The sequence below is a fragment of the Typopeltis vanoorti genome, chromosome 15 (assembly GCF_054136105.1).
Source record: "Typopeltis vanoorti isolate ZY-2024b chromosome 15, IOZ_Tvanoo_1.0, whole genome shotgun sequence".
Lineage (NCBI taxonomy): Eukaryota > Metazoa > Arthropoda > Arachnida > Uropygi > Thelyphonidae > Typopeltis > Typopeltis vanoorti.
The window spans coordinates 121,486,346-121,504,583 of record NC_143563.1 but is presented as its reverse complement, the minus strand read 5'-3'; the positions used below and the strand labels follow the sequence as shown (position 1 = coordinate 121,504,583).

Below are 18,238 nucleotides of genomic sequence, written 5' to 3'. Positions count from 1 at the left end.
ATAAAAGGATCATAAAAAACATTCTAATAACTTTACTCAGTGCTGATGGCAAGAAAGAGAAGGAAGCAGAAGAACTAGTTCAGTTACTAATTGATCCCTTTGTAAGGGTATATCTTCCAGGTAGTGACTTTGCAGTTATTGAGATGACAGGCTGCTGTGGGCATTGAGGTGGATGAACTGGAGGTATTCAGTATATCGAGAAGCATCAGTATGAATACAGCAGTAGGCCTGGATGATGTGTTCTTCTCGTGTGCTACAAAAATGTGAAAGTGAACTGACAGTGCCGCTGACAAAGTTGTTTAAGTCTGAGCTCTGGTGAATTTCCATGGAATGGAAAGGGAGTAAGACAGGCCTATTACATAAAGGTGATGCCAAGACAGCAGCAAACCATTTAGTATCTTTGGAGTGGTGGTTCAAGTATTGGAATAGTTGGTTAAAAGTAAAATTCATAAGTAGTTGGATAGGAATATGATACTTTATAGGAGCAGCATGGCTTTGTAAAAGGTAGGTCCTACTTCAGTAATTTATATTTTATTATAAGGTGACAGCAGAACTGGATAAAGGAAATGGCTACATAGCCATAGAAATGAATACTGATGTACTTTGCAATGGAATTTGACAAAATACTGCATGGAAAACTATTACATAAGTTGGATAAAAATTGAAACGCATATGAGGCTGGTGGTATGGATGTGGGAGTGGCTGATAGAAAGAGGGTAGTGTACGGTGGAATCGAATAAAGGCGAATGAGAGTGATTAGTGATGTGTCATAGGGCTCTGTACTAGGACCACTACTCTTTAATTTATATATTAATGAATGATATAGCAGAAGAAGGGGATATTCAGTTGTTTGTTGATAATGCAAAACTAGGGAAGGCAATAGTTGATAAAGTTGTCAATTCAATGTTGCAAAACATACGGTAATGCACTTCGAGATGAAAAGATCACACAGTTATCACGTTGTTGACTATATCAGTTTCCTCTATACTACTAGTACAGAGGAAACTGATGAGACTAGAGACCTGCAGATGGTGGTAGATAGAGATTGGAAATTCAGAGGACATATTGCAAGAGTTGGCAAAATAGCTCAGAGGATTACTTGAATACCGAAGAGCACAATGACTAGTAAAGAGAGAGCTTATTATTATTCCTCTTTACAAGGCTATGATTTAGCCATATGTTGAATACTGTGCAGAGATTTGGTCTCCTGCGTTTCTTGGGGATAAAGATGGTGGTTGAGAGGATTCAGAGACGAGTGATCAAGCTGGTGACAGGTCTGTGGAATGTCACCAATGAGAATAGATAGAGGGTGTGTGGATTGCAGAGTTTAGCTAATAAGTGGAAGAGAAGGGGTCTGATAGAAACTTATAAGTTAATAAAGGGATACTATAAGATTGACATAGAAGAAATTTTTGAATACATGGGGTTAGGAGGAAAACAAAGCATCACACTTAGATGCTATCTAAGGGTGTGCAGACTGGGTTCTTTTTTTGCAGAGTGGTGAATAAGTGGAAGGGGTTGGCAGAGGTAGTTGTGAGTGCCACCAATAGTGAATACTTTTCAGGAGATGTATGATAGGTATTTCCTTAATAAATAGAGTGGGTCTCCTGTGGTGAGTCTTAACTACAGGGAGTGCACGTATACATAATAATTATTATATTGAAATAAATGAGAATCTCCAACTTTTGTAACAAAAGCAAACAGGAAATAAATATAATTCAAATTAGTCCAGTGAAAAGGGGATTCAGGACCTTCTTTGATGAGATGTTCATATTTAATGCAGCTTCTATGGAAAAAGGTGCGAGTACACCAACAAAGTATCATGTTGGTATTATCTCACCTCAACATCGAAACATTATCATTCAAAAGAATACTGTTAGTATCAATACTACACTGTGCAAAACCAGAATTTTGAATTTTAAGATTTTAATATATACTGATTGTTCACCCCTCCCCTTTTTTCCCCTGAAAGTTTTGGAGTTTTTATGCTATGTACACAGTCCAGTCCAGTTTTAGGAAAATTATAAACAAAATCAAATACAAGTTGAACAGGTTGAATGAATTTCAGGAGAAGATTCATAACATCCATGTGCATTTACCCTGTTCTTTCTCCTTGTATGAACTCTTGAGAGAAAAAAAAAAATTTTTATGAGTGCCTTTTGGATTCTTAATTTCTTCAGCATGGGAGATGTATCACCAACCTACTCAGAACTCTCACTTTGTTTCAAGATTGTAGGCAAAACAGCTCATATCCTGTAATGATTTTGTCAAAGAAATTTTTGTCTACATCTGCTATCTCAATGCACATCAAACTTGTCTTTGCTCCGCTGTCAGGGCATGTGGGACAAAACATGCATGCAAATTCCTCTTCCCAAATCTTTACTCAGAGTGCACAGAATAACATTCTTAGGGATGCCTGATCTCTCTCCTCTGTGATGCAATCATCCAGATATAATTCTAATTCAATTATTATTCTTTAGCAAACTCAAAGTGGAAATAATTTACTGAGTTTGAGTCGATATTGATGGCCACTTCACTCATCATCTTATACTCACTCCCACCATAAAAACGGCAATATTTCTGAAGATGTGAGATTGGTTCAGAGCATCATTTTCATATGCCTTCTGTATCATTTCAAACATATCTATAGCAGATAGACCCACTTTAAAGCAAAATTTAATTACAATTCTTTGTTTACTTTTTATACACACAATGTGCAAAGAAAACATACTTTACATAATAACTAGCACACTACTGATTATAAACTAACCTCACTCCATGAGGTTGGTTTATAATCTTGCTCAGAACTAGATTGCGCTAGTTCTGAGCAATCTAGAACAACAAATCAAGACCTGAAACTTTTCACTGTATATATATATATATATATATATATATACATACATATTTTAAATATGATCCTTCTAAAACATATCAGCCATTATTTTGTTAGCCAATTACTGTAATGACTTGTATTCTGCCTTGCTGAATTGCTTGCTTGTTCCTCGACACTGATGATGTACAGTTAATTCCAGTACAAAACATATGTGCTACTTTCATTAAAGCTATTTACTGTCTAACAGTGCTATCCTACAAGTTTTTTCAGTAAATATTACTTTCATATACTCCAAGTCCCCTCCATCGCATGCTGTTTCAAGTAAACGTCTCTTAAGAAGTGAATAAATTCCACTTCTCTCTGTCATGAAATGTATATCTATAATTGAATTTCCATCATAATTTCTCAACCTGTACTGATTGTGCTCATTTGGTGAAGCATGATTTCCACATCAATCCTTGCACCTCCAAGCCTACAGCAATAAGGAACTGTATATTCTGTCCTACTGGCCATACTTCACACCAGATTTCTTCAAATAAACTATAATCCACATAGTGGCTTTCCTAATCTACTCTTTGTGGCTGCAAATCACCATCTTATCTTTTCTAACCTCCTTGAATATACTATATCTCTCACATTCTATCCCTATAAGTACATCATCTGCTGTCACTCAAGCCTCACTAATGTCAATTTTTGGCAAGGTTGCACTAATTGATGCCAATAATTTCTCTTTCACATTCCTGATGTCATCTAGCATTGGTATAACATCTTGAAACAAGCAAAAGATTCTAAATTTTCTATCCCAACAGAAAACTTCACTAAGATGCTTCCTGGCTGTTTCAGTTTCCATCACATTTTCATGTATTTAATGGGTAACATGTTTGTAGCCAAAATAAATTGGGGGATCATGATGACCTCAAGTCAGTGCAACTTGTGTTCAGATGAAATGACTAAGAGAGTTTGAAAGAAGCTTTGTGATAGGTACCATGTTGCAGCCTATTTATTCATCAAAATTTTTGACAAATTGGGCCATTCCAGGTAAGACTACAATATTCAGTGATATCATACTGAGGTGGAAATGCAAGGAGTCAACTGCATGTGCTACCCACAGTGGATGACTCACCAAACATGACCATATAGCGCTACAAAGGATAATATGTACAAATCACCATTTCTCAGCCAACACCTTGAATACAGAGTCCTGGGCATCAACACACAAATTTGAACCAAATGGGCTTCCATGGTAAGACTACAATATGCAGGCTCCACATTACCTGAAAAAACATGCAGCACCATTACTGTAATGACTTGTATTCTGCCTTGCTGAATTGCTTGCTTGTTCCTCAACACTGATGATGTACAGTTAATTCCAGTACAAAACATATGTGCTACTTTCATTAAAGCTATTTACTGTCTATTCGGTGGTGCAAAGAGAATGTACAGTGAGACATGGAAGCTTGGAAAACTGTTATGAGAGTCATGAATCAAGCTACAACCTTTACTGAATCAAATGGATGGGTGGGTGGATGTGGCAGATGTTAGGTAAAGAACTCTTTCTGTAGTGCATAACCCCAACTAGGAAATTCAGAGTTGGCAGTGTGAGAGTATGGTGCTGGTTTGGCCTTGGACCTTTGTTTGTTGTGCCATGAACATTGAACTCAGAGAACTATCTGAACATCCTAGACAATGCAGTGCTTCCTACTTTGTAGCATTTCGATGGAACTGACTACTGTCTCTTTCAGCAAGACAATGCTTTGTGTCATAAGGCTGCTTTTGCTGTAACTGTGTTTCTAGACATGAACATCACTACACTTGACTGGCCTCCACAAAGCCCTGATCTCAACCCTACTGAACAGTTGTGGGATGAACTGGAGCATCAGATGAGGTCAAGTGACATCCACCCCACAATAGTCCAGGACCTCATCACATACATACAGGAAGAATTGTCTAAAATTCCCATTGACTGCCATTGTAATTTGTGGAAAGTATGCTGTGCAGGATTGCTGCAGTCATTGCAGTGAAAGTTTTTCCACTTGGTTATAAGAAATTATTTTCTTGGCATCTTTAATTTTTCTTGGCACTGCTCGGGAAAAAGTCAATGGACACCATAGTTTGAGGAACAAATAGCCATGGCCCTACCTTAATAAAATGTAAGAACTCTTTTCACTGAAAATTATAAATTAAAGATGCCAAGAAATCATATTCTTGGTTTAATCCTTTATCCAAGTGTAAGCATGTGAAGTGACTTCACAACTGGCCAAGTCATACATAGAGGCTAATGACTTCACATCTAATGCCTTACTATCCCATAATGCAAAGCACGAGTCGCCCAGTTGCGAAGTTATTTCATGTGCAAAAATTTGTTTGCTTACACTCAGATAAAGAATTAAACCGAGAATATAATTTCTTGGCATCTTTAATTTACAAATTTCAGTGAAAAGAGTTCTCACATTTTATTAAGGTGTACAATTTTCTTCCAATCTCTTGCCTGAACATTACAGGTAACAGACTGATGACTTTAATAATCAGGGTTAACTACATGGTTGTTCGTTCCTTAAACTATGGTGTCATTGACTTTTTTCCGAGCAGTGCATATGTTTTATATATATAAAAACTTATAATTCTGTAGTTCTGGAATATTAAACTCTCCTTTATTTAAATCTCTGGGGGAGAGAGGGTGGGGGGAATATATTTACAAAATTAATTATCAAAATATTACTGAAAATAAAATACAACGCAAATAAATTCACCTATTTCCATTGCAAAATCACCAGTGACTCTCTCTCTTTCTTGTAATGGCACTTTATTTGGGACAGCCTCAACTGTATTATTAGGATCCTTATATCCTAAGAAATCTTTCAGCCATTTGAAAAGTTCAGGATACTTCCTAGAAAACAGTATTTTAAATTGAAACCTTTGCTGCACATGCATTATTTTATCATCAAATTGCTGGCATGTACTCTTCAAGGGGTGTACAGGATATAATAGTACTACATGAAAAACTTACATCACCACCAACTTCCTATGTACAATTTTCTTCCAATCTCTTACCTGTAAAGACTCCAACATTACAGGTAACAGATTGATGACTTTAATAATCAGGGTTAACTACCAGGAATGTACTTAAATAATGTTTTCTCTCCCTTCAGCATAAAACTTATTTACTTCAAATGACTGGCTGTTAATACAGAATATCACAAATTAATAATTTCTGGATGCAGATAAATTAAAATTTTGTCTAGTATATTGAGAATGCATAATTTGAACAGTACAGTTTATTCACGATGAAAATTATATCTGGTCTTTATTGACTATAATTAACGCAAAACAGATATTTGCATTATAAGACAATAGGTTTAATACATATATGCACAAATTCGTCGCCTATTTTCGCTAGCAAAACTGACTAGCTTTATCAAGACTAAACGGTGAAAAAGAACTAAATGCAAAAAAAAATGAAGGACTACAGTACAGTTTATTCACATTGAAAGTTAATATTTGGTCTTTATTGACTATAATTAACACAAAACAGGTATTTGGATTATAAGACAATAGGTTTAATACATATATGCACAAATTTGTCGACTAGTTTCGCTAGCAAAACTGACTAGCTTTGTCAAGACTAAACGGTGAAAAAGAACAAAATGCAAAAGAAAATTAAGGTTTACACAGGTTAGACAACAAAAAATTGGAAGGCACCGTGTGACATGGTATGCATGAAGTGATATACTTCAGTCATTATATTATAAATACGCATTACATAGTTTTTGGCATACTGTAATTCCGATTAACTTAATGAGTTAATAAGATTTTCCAATATATCCTTCAATGTTAGAAATAATATTTCTTCATAATTAGAAACCAAGGAGTAATATTGAAGGATATATGGAAAAATCTTAAAATCTAGGGCAGACAGGGTTAACTCATTAAGTTTAGCAGAACTACAATATGCCAAAAACTATGTAATGCGTATTTATAATAATGACTGAAGAATATCGCTTCACACATACCATGTCATCACGTGGTGCCTTCCAATCAATTTTTTGTTGTATAACCGGTGTAAACTGTTACTGTAGTCCTTTGTGTTTTTTTTTTTTTTGCATTTATTATTCTTTTTCACCATTTAGTCTTGACAAAGCTAGTCAATTTTGATAGCGAAACTAGTCAACGCATTTGTGCATATATGTATTAAACCTATGGTCTTATCTGTTTTGTGTTAATTACAGTCAGATTATAACTGGAAAGGAGGTGACAATGTTGGTTCCGGAATACACTCACATTGTTAAAGAAAATTATGCAACAGACTGGTCAAGTTTTAATGCCAGATTTCAAAATGACTTCCAGTCTTGTCTGATGATAGACTCTAGAAAAGTAGTTTACTAAAATTGCAAACCAGAAAAGGAAGTCTCATTTTGCATACATTAGAATCAGTTATTCTGCCTTGTATCATATTTCACACATATTATGCATTAACAGTTCTTGCTTTGAGTTAATAAAATGATTTGGTTGCATATAATATGATTTGGTTGAAAACATTAATTCAAGATAGTTTATATTTGTACTTTCTGGTTGTTATATCAATTCATGTTGAAGATGTATACAAAAAAAAAGATGTGACAACTGTAGGCAATTTATTTAAATAAATGAATTTACACACACATTTTCAAGAGTGATTTGTACATGAACAGTAAAAGAGAGAAAAACGATCAGTTCATATTCTTCTTAAAGATATGTGGATATGACAGTCTTTCGAATAATTCAGAGGATAAGATTGTATGAAAGACTAGATGAATGAGTATAGCAGGTTCAATGAGATAAAAGTTAGAATATTAAACATTGGTGATTGCTAAGATAATGTAGGCTTAACAGAAAAGGAGGGATGCTGGATGCCAGTTCTGTAGAACACTAATGGAAGTATCTACAGAAAAGTCACAATGCAGAAACATTGTGATAGTGCTGGGATCGAGTCTATGATAGACAAATTATTAATTAGTCAAAATTTGCCCTGTTTTGAATTGCAGATTCAGTATTTCCACAGCGAATGAAGCTGGAAATTTGAAAAGTAACATCAGCAAAAAGGGATACCAAATTTTTTGGACACTGGAAAGTTATACATATAATTTACCTCTTACAGGTAATGACAAAACTTAAATGTAATTCCTAGAATACAGAACTGGTCTTGGGTGCTAAGCTGATTATTATAGGTAAGGGATGGTGAAATATTTCTAATTTTGTCATACAAATAGGTTATTTAAGCTAAGGGATATTACATCCCATATTGTTTCTTACCCGAATAAGAAACTCGAAGAGTTTCATGCCAAATATAGAAACTATATAAAGTTCGGCGATTCCAAGCATAAGCAAATACCTGGATAGTGCAGCACCTAACCCATTTGGTAGTGCAAACTGAGACAACTCATAGTAAGGGTGGAGCAAGCTCCGATCACTATTCTTGGTATTTACCCATAATGTGAACTTAGCTCCCAGGAGCTGAATTACTGTTCTACGTTATGAGAGAAGGTCACTACCCAGATCGGTTTCAACCTTTATTGAGGTCTCATCAGTGAGTAGGTAGACCTAGTTAATACCAAGTTTGTAGCGAATAGAACTTACTTTCCTTCTATGAGAATTGCCAAGAAGGTGTCCTAATAAATTACTAATTATATGAAGAGCCAAAGGCTTCAATTCAGCGACATGAACTTATTTAAGTTAAGGGATATTACATCCCATATTGTTTCTTAGCCGAATATAGAAACTATATAAAGTTCGGCGATTCCAAGTGTAAGCAAATACCTGGATAAAAAACTCTTGAGTTTCTTATTCGGCTAAGAAACAATATGGGATGTAATATCCCTTAACTTGATTAAATTCATGTCACCAAATTGAAGCCTTTGGCACTTCATATAATTAATACAAATAGGTGTTGATTTCAAAAAAATATTTGATAATATTACTGATAATTATAGGTAGTATTTTCTCATTCGATGACCATGGTGTGTTTTGTCTGTGCATGTGTATGTGAGAGAGAGATTTGTTAAGTGCATATTAAATAATATGTGCACAACATGACATTGGTGTTTTATATGACACCAATGAGGACAATCTGATGTCACACCAGGAATTGGAATTTTATGCAACGAGTGCACAACGTACTCATAACCAAAAGGTGAATGGCCTGTGGTACGTGAGTGAAGAGTGAATGTTACATAAGCAGCTGACAAATATGGGAGATCTTCTGAAGCAGGGAAAATGAAGTAATAAATGTTAATGAGAAAAGGCATAAAATTGAGTGATGTAGAAAATGTAGCGGAAGCAATGAGCAACAGTGCGCAAAACAAAAATGAGATTATGATTCGATTATTATTATTTTTTTTTTATGTCACAAAAACATCAAAGGTCATAATGTGGCAGGACACAGGTCACAGCAGTACATATGGTGAATGATTTGTAGGACAATCACAATCATTCCTACCCTTGGGGGTTCGAACCCACAGCTTGGGCTGATACGCTAATCACTCAGCATACCAAGCTGGCTGAAAGTATGAAAGAAGTGGTTGAAGATAATGTGACTGGCAAAGTGGCAGTAAAGAGAGAAAGTGTGTGGTTATACAGTCCTTTACAGGACAAAATGTGTGCTCAGGTGAATAGAAATGCAGTTGGTGTATGGTATAGCAAGGAGAAGAATGGGAAGAAAAGTGAGTGAAGAGTATTGAAGAGTGAGAAACTGGGATTTGTGAAGAATTTTGTACAAAGATTACATGATTACTGATAAACATGACAGAAACATGTTTTGTAGGTGAAAATGATGTCAGTGAAGCTGTAAATATGTGGAGAGGGGACTAAAGAGTTCATTGTATTGGCAGTATCAATAACCGGAAAGGTGAGAAATATGCAACGAGAGAGAGAGAGAGAGAGAAAATTGCTGAAAGAGCAAAAAAAGAAAAGAGTAAAGACCGAGTCTTCTGGCATGACACGATAGGAACAAATTGAGAAAGGGGGTCATGATTATGAAGGAGTCAATGCAGAAGGAATAGTGTACAGTCTTTAGATGTCTGTAGCGAATTACATCTTGCAAAGTTAATTGTAGGTTTGAATGATTCTATCTAATGTTTACCGATCGCAAAGGCATCAGAAATGAAGTGGAGGAGATTTGGCATCAGTCAGCTCAACCTGGCAAAAAGTAATTGGTATCGACTATATATATGCCAGGATACAAACCAACTAGGTGTTTAAGGAAGACTCCATAAATTTCTTTTCAGAATGTTTGTTTTGTACTCTTTAAGACCATGAACTTTCAATTACTGCTGAAATCACAGTGGGTAAGTTTTTATTGTAATTTATAATTTTTAGTTAATAACTTTAAATTATAAATTGATTTATAATTTATAATTTAAAGATGTCATCTGATTAGCAAAGTTGTTTATAATGTTTATACCTGTCTTTGGTTACATACACAGTAGAATGTTGATTATTTTGAACTAATTAGGACTACAGTTGGTATGCTTAATCACATAAGTCAGTTAATCAAACATACGTGAGAATACCCAGTTTATATTAAATCAAATATAATTAGACCCACAATTAAATTATTGTACACAAGGTTATTACTACTGGATTTTGAAATATGAAATATTATAAAAAAAAAATATACACAGTAGAATGTTGATTATTTTGAACTAATTAGGACTACAGTTGGTATGCTTAATCACATAAGTCAGTTAATCAAACATACGTGAGAATACCCAGTTTATATTAAATCAAATATAATTAGACCCACAATTAAATTATTGTACACAAGGTTATTACTACTGGATTTTGAAATATGAAATATTATAAAAAAAAATGATTGAAATTTTAAAGAAATTTTTGAAGAAAACATTGTTTTTTTTTTACATAAAACACAAATAAGACTAATAAATCTTGGAAAGGTTTATTCTTAAAATTTGCAATCTTTGAATTTTTCTTTTTTTTCCTGCAGTAAGGGCTCTCATTCTCTTTAATAGTAATATATTGATAGAGCTGCATTCAGACTGCTGAACATACCATGCATTGCAGTTTATAGCATAGTGAAGGCCTCCAAGTGATTGTGACATGCTCAGCATTTCCTCTTCTTATCATCATTGGAATGACCCTGGTTACTCATTCCATACAATCGTCAACCTGCACTAATGCTATAATTTCTTCTTTGGCTAAAAGATAACTGGAACAATTATGTTTAATCATGCCTCCGCAACATCTTGCCCATACCCTGAAAACCTGAGAAACTTTTGAAATAAAGTTATAATCTCAATGGTTGAGGATGGTGCTGGTTGTTGGCAGAGGGTGGGCTTCAGAGTCTTTAGAGACTATATACACAGATCTGGGATGTAGGCTTCTGTTCCATCTAGCTGAGTGAAAAGTGCCTTCTCTTGGTGTCGTAGATCAAATATAGGTTATCTTGGTTGTAAGAGGAATAGTCCCACATGGTGTGATGAGAGTTGAAGTCACCAATGTAGATAGCAGGATGAGGTGGCAGCTGGTCCATCTGGTCAGGCCAGGACTGCAATGGTGGTATTTTGAATGCCTATGGAGTATTCTGCTTCAGGCACTCACTGGATTATGTCCCTAATAGCCAGCAGTCCTACAGTAATAGAGACTCAACTGCTAGAGGGGACCTTTTCAGGTCCAACTGGAATCTATTTGAGAAACAAATTGAACAAATCATTACAGCAATACCACTCACCCCTAATAGATACCCCAGATTTGTTAAACTAATCAAAACCACAAACAAAGCCTCTATTTCCAGAGGCTACAGAAAACTACATGCCGGAATTCCTCTGTTTCCTTGCTTCCATGCAGGAAGCAAGGAAACAGAGGAACTTTCAGCCAAATATGAAGAAATTGAAGACCTGCTAAGGAGCTCATAGCAACACTCAAAAAAAAAACAAAGAATAGATGGATCTCAACCTCACCAAAAATAGCTGGAATAGCTGGTCGCTTCTTAGAAAATTAGGTGGGGCTGAACCAACAACATACAAACCACCAGAGATAACTCCCAGATCTGCTAGCAAAATAACTGTGCAATCTACCATCAGAAAAAAACCCGAAGATGGGCCTCGAGCTCCTTGAACTTGTATGCTCAGTATCTCTGGGAGGGATACAGGAAGCCTTAAGAATAAAAAAGTGCAGGAGTGGATGGTCTCCTCCCCAAGTTAGTCAAACATCTCAGCCAACAAGATCAAAGGTGGCTGGCTGCCCTGTTCTCAAGAATTGTAACAAAAGAAGAATTACCAAAACTACGGCAGGAAGCCAAATTAATTACTGTGTCCAAACTAGGGAAAGATCCAAATAATGTCAAGAATCTACAACCTATCTCTTTGCTTTCCTCCACCCTTTAAGCTCTTTGAAAGAAATTTCCTTAAAAGAATTTCACCACTCATCGAAAGGGCACTCATGATTGAATAAGCTGGCTTCACGCTGGGAAGGCGTTGCTGTGACCAGGTCCTGGCCCTGACAACACAGATTCAATTAGGCTTCCAGAAGAAACTTAAATACAGAGTCACTTTCATTGACCTAACATCAACTTATGACACAGTCTGGATCAGGGGCCTCCTTCTAAAGCTAGGCAATATTATAAGGTGCAAAAAAACTTTCCAGCTTTTTGAATCCATTCTCCCCAACAGAAAGAATCAGGGTCCATATTAGTGGGGAAAAGAGCAGGCCCAGGTTCCTCCACAATGGTCTCCCACAGGGCTCTGTGTTGGCTCCTTTACTCTTCAACATCTACAAGTCCGCCGATTACCCAGTAATCCCACACCAGTCTACTTTCTTTGCCAAGCAGGAAACAACCATGAACATGGAACTAAAAATCCAGGAAGAGTACTTTAAGCAGTGGTACCTGAAGCCAAATCCAACAAAAATTATGTCCATAGCATTCCACCTAAACAATACAGAGATCCTCAACCTCTCTCTTTCTGGGGCAAGATGGTAGAACATGAGACTCGCCCGAAATACCTTGGAGTGAGCCTGGACAGAAGCCTAACCTATTAAAGGCACAACATCAACCTATCCAAAAAACTTCAAATGAAAAATAATATCATTTCAAGGCTTGCTGGAACAACCTGGGGTTGTGAGGCAGAAGTCCTAAGGTCAACTGCACTAGCTCTCACATTCTCTGCAGCAGAATAATGTACCCCTGTCTGGGAAATAACTGCACACACTAACATCAAAGACACCCAGCTAAACTCTACCATACACACAATTAGTGGAACACTGAGAAGCAACCCTTCCCCTGTCTGCCTGTCCCATCCAACATTGCTCCACCAAATATATGGAAAAGACAAACCTTGATTTAAGAATTTAATAATGAGCAAACTGCTCCTGTTCCTCCACTGAACTCTCACAAATCCACCTAGTATTCACCTAAAATCAAGAAACCCTTGGTGGTCAATGGACGATTGTCCATTGCTACAGCTGCCTTACCATCAACATCTGACACATGTCCAAGAATCTCCCAACAAAATGGCTTTCTGTTTGAAGATCCCAGTGCAGCCTGGTTTTGCTCTTCCTAAGAAAATTTGATCATCTGTTAACAGGATCAGAACTAATCGTTTCAGATATGGCCACCTACTAACACAAATAGAATCTGTCAGACCACCCTTATTGTGACTGTTCCCCCATAGCATGAACAATCACTCATATTCTGAACGACTTCCCAAGGAACCAATTTTGTGGTAACCTCCAAGACATCGATGAGGTGACGAATGAGGCCCTGGATTGGCTTTCTGGGTGCATTGTATTCTTCTTCAAATAAGAATATATAAATTTCAACCGTATTCATTTTTCAATCAATAACCAAGATAGCCACTTGGCCTCCAATTGGGGAAAGTGACCATGCAGTTCTGTACTGAGAAGTTAATATGCTAGTTGAGTTCTCAACTAAGAATGAGTACACCGCGAAACTACAAAGCCAGAAATTATGACAGACTGAAGAGGGAGCTATGCCATAACATAAGAAGCTATCACGATAGAATTTCAATACTGCATGGGAAATGGTCACAGGTTTTTCAGGTTGGCGGCATCAGATTACACACCTAGGGTCAGGAAGTTAAATGGATCAGTAGCGTCATAAAGCAGGAGCTGCAAATGAAGATATTCTGGAGGTGATATAAAGAAAAAGTGATCAGAATGGCAATACAATGCATAGCACAAGTAATAAAGGTGACTTAGGGATAAATCAAATTATAAATGAGCTAAGAAGACCAAAGGATGCCCCCCCCCCTCCTTCCTTTTCTTTGTTTTTTAATGAGTAGGAGGAATACTCTTTATGGAAAGAAATTATAAAAAGCATTGATGGAAAGACAGTAATAGAAGCAAAAGAAATGGCTGAAATAAGTTTCAATTCTACAAAGATGTCTTCCATCCAGGTGAGGATACTGCTGTTGGAAAATATGACAGAGGGCGATGTGAGAATTAAGGTAGAGAAACCTGAGATGATCAGCATAACAGTTTCCAAACTGTTACAACCAGGCTTCCATTACAGATGCACTCTCCATTATTTACAAGGCCTTCCTATCCAACAGATATAATGCCAAAAAGATGTAAAAAATTGTTCCCCCATCGCACCACATCCATCTTGAAATATAGATTATACTGAAGCTATTGCTATTCCTCATGTCTGGGGCATTTCAGAAAAAATAGCCAGAAGTTTAAAAAAATAAATAAACTCTGCATCATTTTCAGACCTCATTTGAAGCTGGCTTGCACTTATCAGCTCTCCTACAGATCTACTCCCTCCAATCTCTGTTCGAGATGTTAACAGGTTTCCTTATTCTTGCAACTTATCATATTGTCATCAAACTGGAAGAACAAGAAATACATCTGATGAAACATCTATGGTCAGTCAAGTCTAGCTGAACATGCCTTGGATATCTCACTCACAAAAATAAAAAAAAGTATGCTTCAAAGTACACAGTATAAATTGCAGCAAGTACAAACGATTTTTTTTTTTTTTTTTTTTTTTTTTTGAGAATCAGCAGCTAATTTCAAATGCTACTCACAAAAGAAACCCCTGATATGGCTTTTAGCCTAACTTCTTCCACTTATTTTGTGTGTTATTACAATATTAATATTGTATCCCTCATGATGTCCCTAACAAATGAAATTTAGGAACTATTAAAGTTGTGTTTAATATTTTTTTTTTTTTTTTTGAATTTGGTCAGAATTACGGCCATTAGTGTAGAGAATGCGGTCAAGTTCAGTAGCAAAGACACTGTTACCAAAGCAATTTTTTCCTGTTATATAGGGTTTTATTTTTATAATTGCATGCTGATGCTGTGTGTATAGGGGAAAGGGTGAAATGTGTCTGCCAGTGTGTGTGTGTGTGTGTGTGTGTGTGTGTGTGTGTGTGTGTGTGTGTGGGCGGGCGGGTTTTCCGAAGAGAGAGAAACCCAGTGATCCATTAGGCTTATTTTTTAGTGTCTAGGAAGGGAAGGCTGCTGTTTTCCTTTTCTAAGGTGAATTGGATCCTGGAATATTGGTTGTTTATAATGTTAAGAAAATATTGAGAGCATCCAGGACATGTGGCAAAAACAAGTCATCTAAGTAACATAGCCAAACAAGGGGGGTTTACATGGAATGGGGAGGATGGCATGGCTCCTCCTCTCCAGCTAACCATTTCATGAAAGAGAAAGCTTTAAACACAGACAGGTAACATTAATTTGCAGAAAAATCTGATTAAACATCTAATAATAGGTGACGCTTACAAGAAATGCCACCTTGATCATGACTTGATTTCTAAGCACTTTTTTTTTTTTTTAAATGAATCATCCATTCAATGAATTTCATGACTAATTTCTGAAACAAGCTGGGCTATACTGCATTTGGCAATATCTATTATTCACTGGTACACTGCATTAAAAATGCATCATGTACTACGAGCAATATGTTGAAAAACATTTTTTCTTATAAAGAAAAATTTTAATATTTTTCATTCAGGTACCATACCTTAAACCGTTGCAACTACATATAAAAACAACCACAGTGTAATAATATTACTTATATAGAGTATATATATTGGGTTGTTGCAAATGAAATGGCCGTTGAATGACTGTCAGGTTTCTACTGGTTGCTGAAGAAAGCAAGCGCTGAGGTATATGCAAATTTTTTTATGTCATGTGACAGCGTCACACACGAGTAATGCAATTGTAGTATTTGTTTCGTTCAATGAGCATTAAACAGTGAATACTACCGACATCAAATCAATCATGGAACTCAGTCAATTAAGGTTGCTATACCTTTACGAGTTCAAATTGAAAAATTCTGCAGCGGCTGCAGTAAAAAACATCAATAAAGCATTCGGTGGAGGAACAACTAATGAGAGATCCACTCTCCACTGGTTTGCAAAATTTCGCTCAGGAGATTCGAGACTACAAAACGAACCCAGTGGCCATCGTCCTTCCTCCATTGATTCGAATGAATTAAAAGATTTAATCGAATCAGATCTACGACAAACTGAAAGAGAGATCACCCAGACACTAAATGTACACTTCTCAACTGTTTCACAGCACTTGGCAATAATAGGAAAAGTAATGAACTCGACAAGTGGGTGCCTCATGAACTCACAGATGAAAACAAAGCACGCCGTTTGGAAGTGAGCTCTTCTCTCTTAAGAAGCAAAGAAGAAAGGTTCCTGCAACGAATTGTGACTGTGGATGAGAAGTGGATATTCTACGACAATCGTACACGTTCGTCGCAGTGGTTGGGAGTGAAAGACGCTCCAGGAAGGACTCCAAAGGCACCTCTGCATCCAATGAAGATGTTTACTGTATGGTGGTCTTCTGCTGGTGTTATTCACTACTCATTCCTTCCACGAGGTGAAACGATAAATGCAGCTCGATACTGTACAGATATGCGGCAAATGCATGACAATTTGTGCCTTAAGCAACCAGCACTTGTAAATAAACATGGAGTCCTACTGCTTCAGGATAACGCCCGACCACATATAGTGGTGTCAACCAAACAGCAAATCAGCAATTTAGGATACAAAATTGTGCCTCATCCTCCATACTCTCCTGACATTTCCCCAACAGATTACCATTTTTTCCGGCACTTGAGCCATCTTTTGTCCAAGAAATGCTTTGCAAATGAGGCATCGATTTATCAGGCCGTGGAGGACTTCATCACTTCCAGAGACACTGATTTTTACAAATGTGGTATAAATGACCTTGCCACATGTTGGCAACAATGTATTGATGCTGCTGGAGCTTACTTAGATTAAATGGATATTCTTCTTTTTCAATTATCTTTAAAATCTCGGCCATTTCATTTGCAACAACCCAATAGTTATGTTAGAAGTTGGGTTACTTTCCTAATAGAAAGCAGCACTCTTTTCTCAATTTCTGAATTTGTAAATATTGTTGTCTAATATTTAGGACACTTTTATATCATCACAGGTATAAATTAATATAATTTTAGGGCTTATGAGTATTGTATTTCTGCAAAAGAAGCACTTATATGATCTTCCATAGCATAATTTATTAATACTGAAAAGCTAATGCTAAATTTTTAAACTGATAGAGCAGAAAATCTTCAGCTTACCCTAGAAAAGGAGTAACCAGATGTACAAGCTCAGTACGAGAAACAATCTCCTGATTATATATAATAATTGTCCTCAGGAAATTTTCATATGCTTCATGACTTTTAAGAGCTTTACGAACCTGCAAGTATGGAAATAAACATATATATATATATATATATATACTCATACATAGATAAACATGCATCATAAAATATTTCCTGATTAATAAGACTTCTATTACATTTAACTCTCACTATACCAAGCAGCTTTATTTCAGCATTTTCAGTAGTGTCTTATAGTGAGAACTGACTGCAGACACATCAAAAGAATCAAGCATGCTAATCACTTTTTTTCCCCTTCTTAATAATTTTTATCATTATTATTGCTATTATCTGACTTATTATTATCATCTGAGAACTCCAGGAAGTCAAGAACTCACTGTGAGACAGAGAGAGAGGGTATACATCACTCAAACCAGCAGTTATAGCTTCCATTAAATTGAATCATATTAGATGCACTCACTACCTCTAAAGGCAAACTATTCAACTCAATCACTGCTCTGAGACAGAAAAATCTACTTGTTATCCCTTTCTTCACTATGAACAAACTTAACTTCCATGGATGTCCCCATGATCTCTCCCCACTTTCCATATAACAAAAAAATTTCACATGATATCCTATAACATCCATTCAGAAGTTTATAGATCTTTATCATATCACCCCCCCCCCCGTCTCCTGTTAACCAGTTATAATCCATATACTTGCAATCTTTCCGCTCAAACTAAATCCCATAAACCAGATATAATTTTTTTTTTTTTTTTTTAAATCTTTGCACCTTTCCACAGATT

The 18,238-nt window shown here is 36.3% G+C and overlaps 1 protein-coding gene across 18 annotated transcripts in view; it reads right to left on the bottom strand.

The window, feature by feature from the left end:
• LOC150099111 (paired amphipathic helix protein Sin3a-like) overlaps nucleotides 1-18,238 on the bottom strand; it is a 578,777-nt gene that overhangs the window by 310,441 nt on the left and 250,098 nt on the right. For all 18 annotated transcript variants that reach the window (XM_090404589.1, XM_090404593.1, XM_090404598.1 and 15 more), the window contains 2 exons: nucleotides 17,411-17,529; nucleotides 5,584-5,720 (listed from right to left, as the gene is read on the bottom strand). In XM_090404589.1, coding sequence (XP_090260715.1) covers nucleotides 5,584-5,720; nucleotides 17,411-17,529 — 256 coding nt within the window. The remainder of the gene's footprint in view (nucleotides 1-5,583; nucleotides 5,721-17,410; nucleotides 17,530-18,238) is intronic.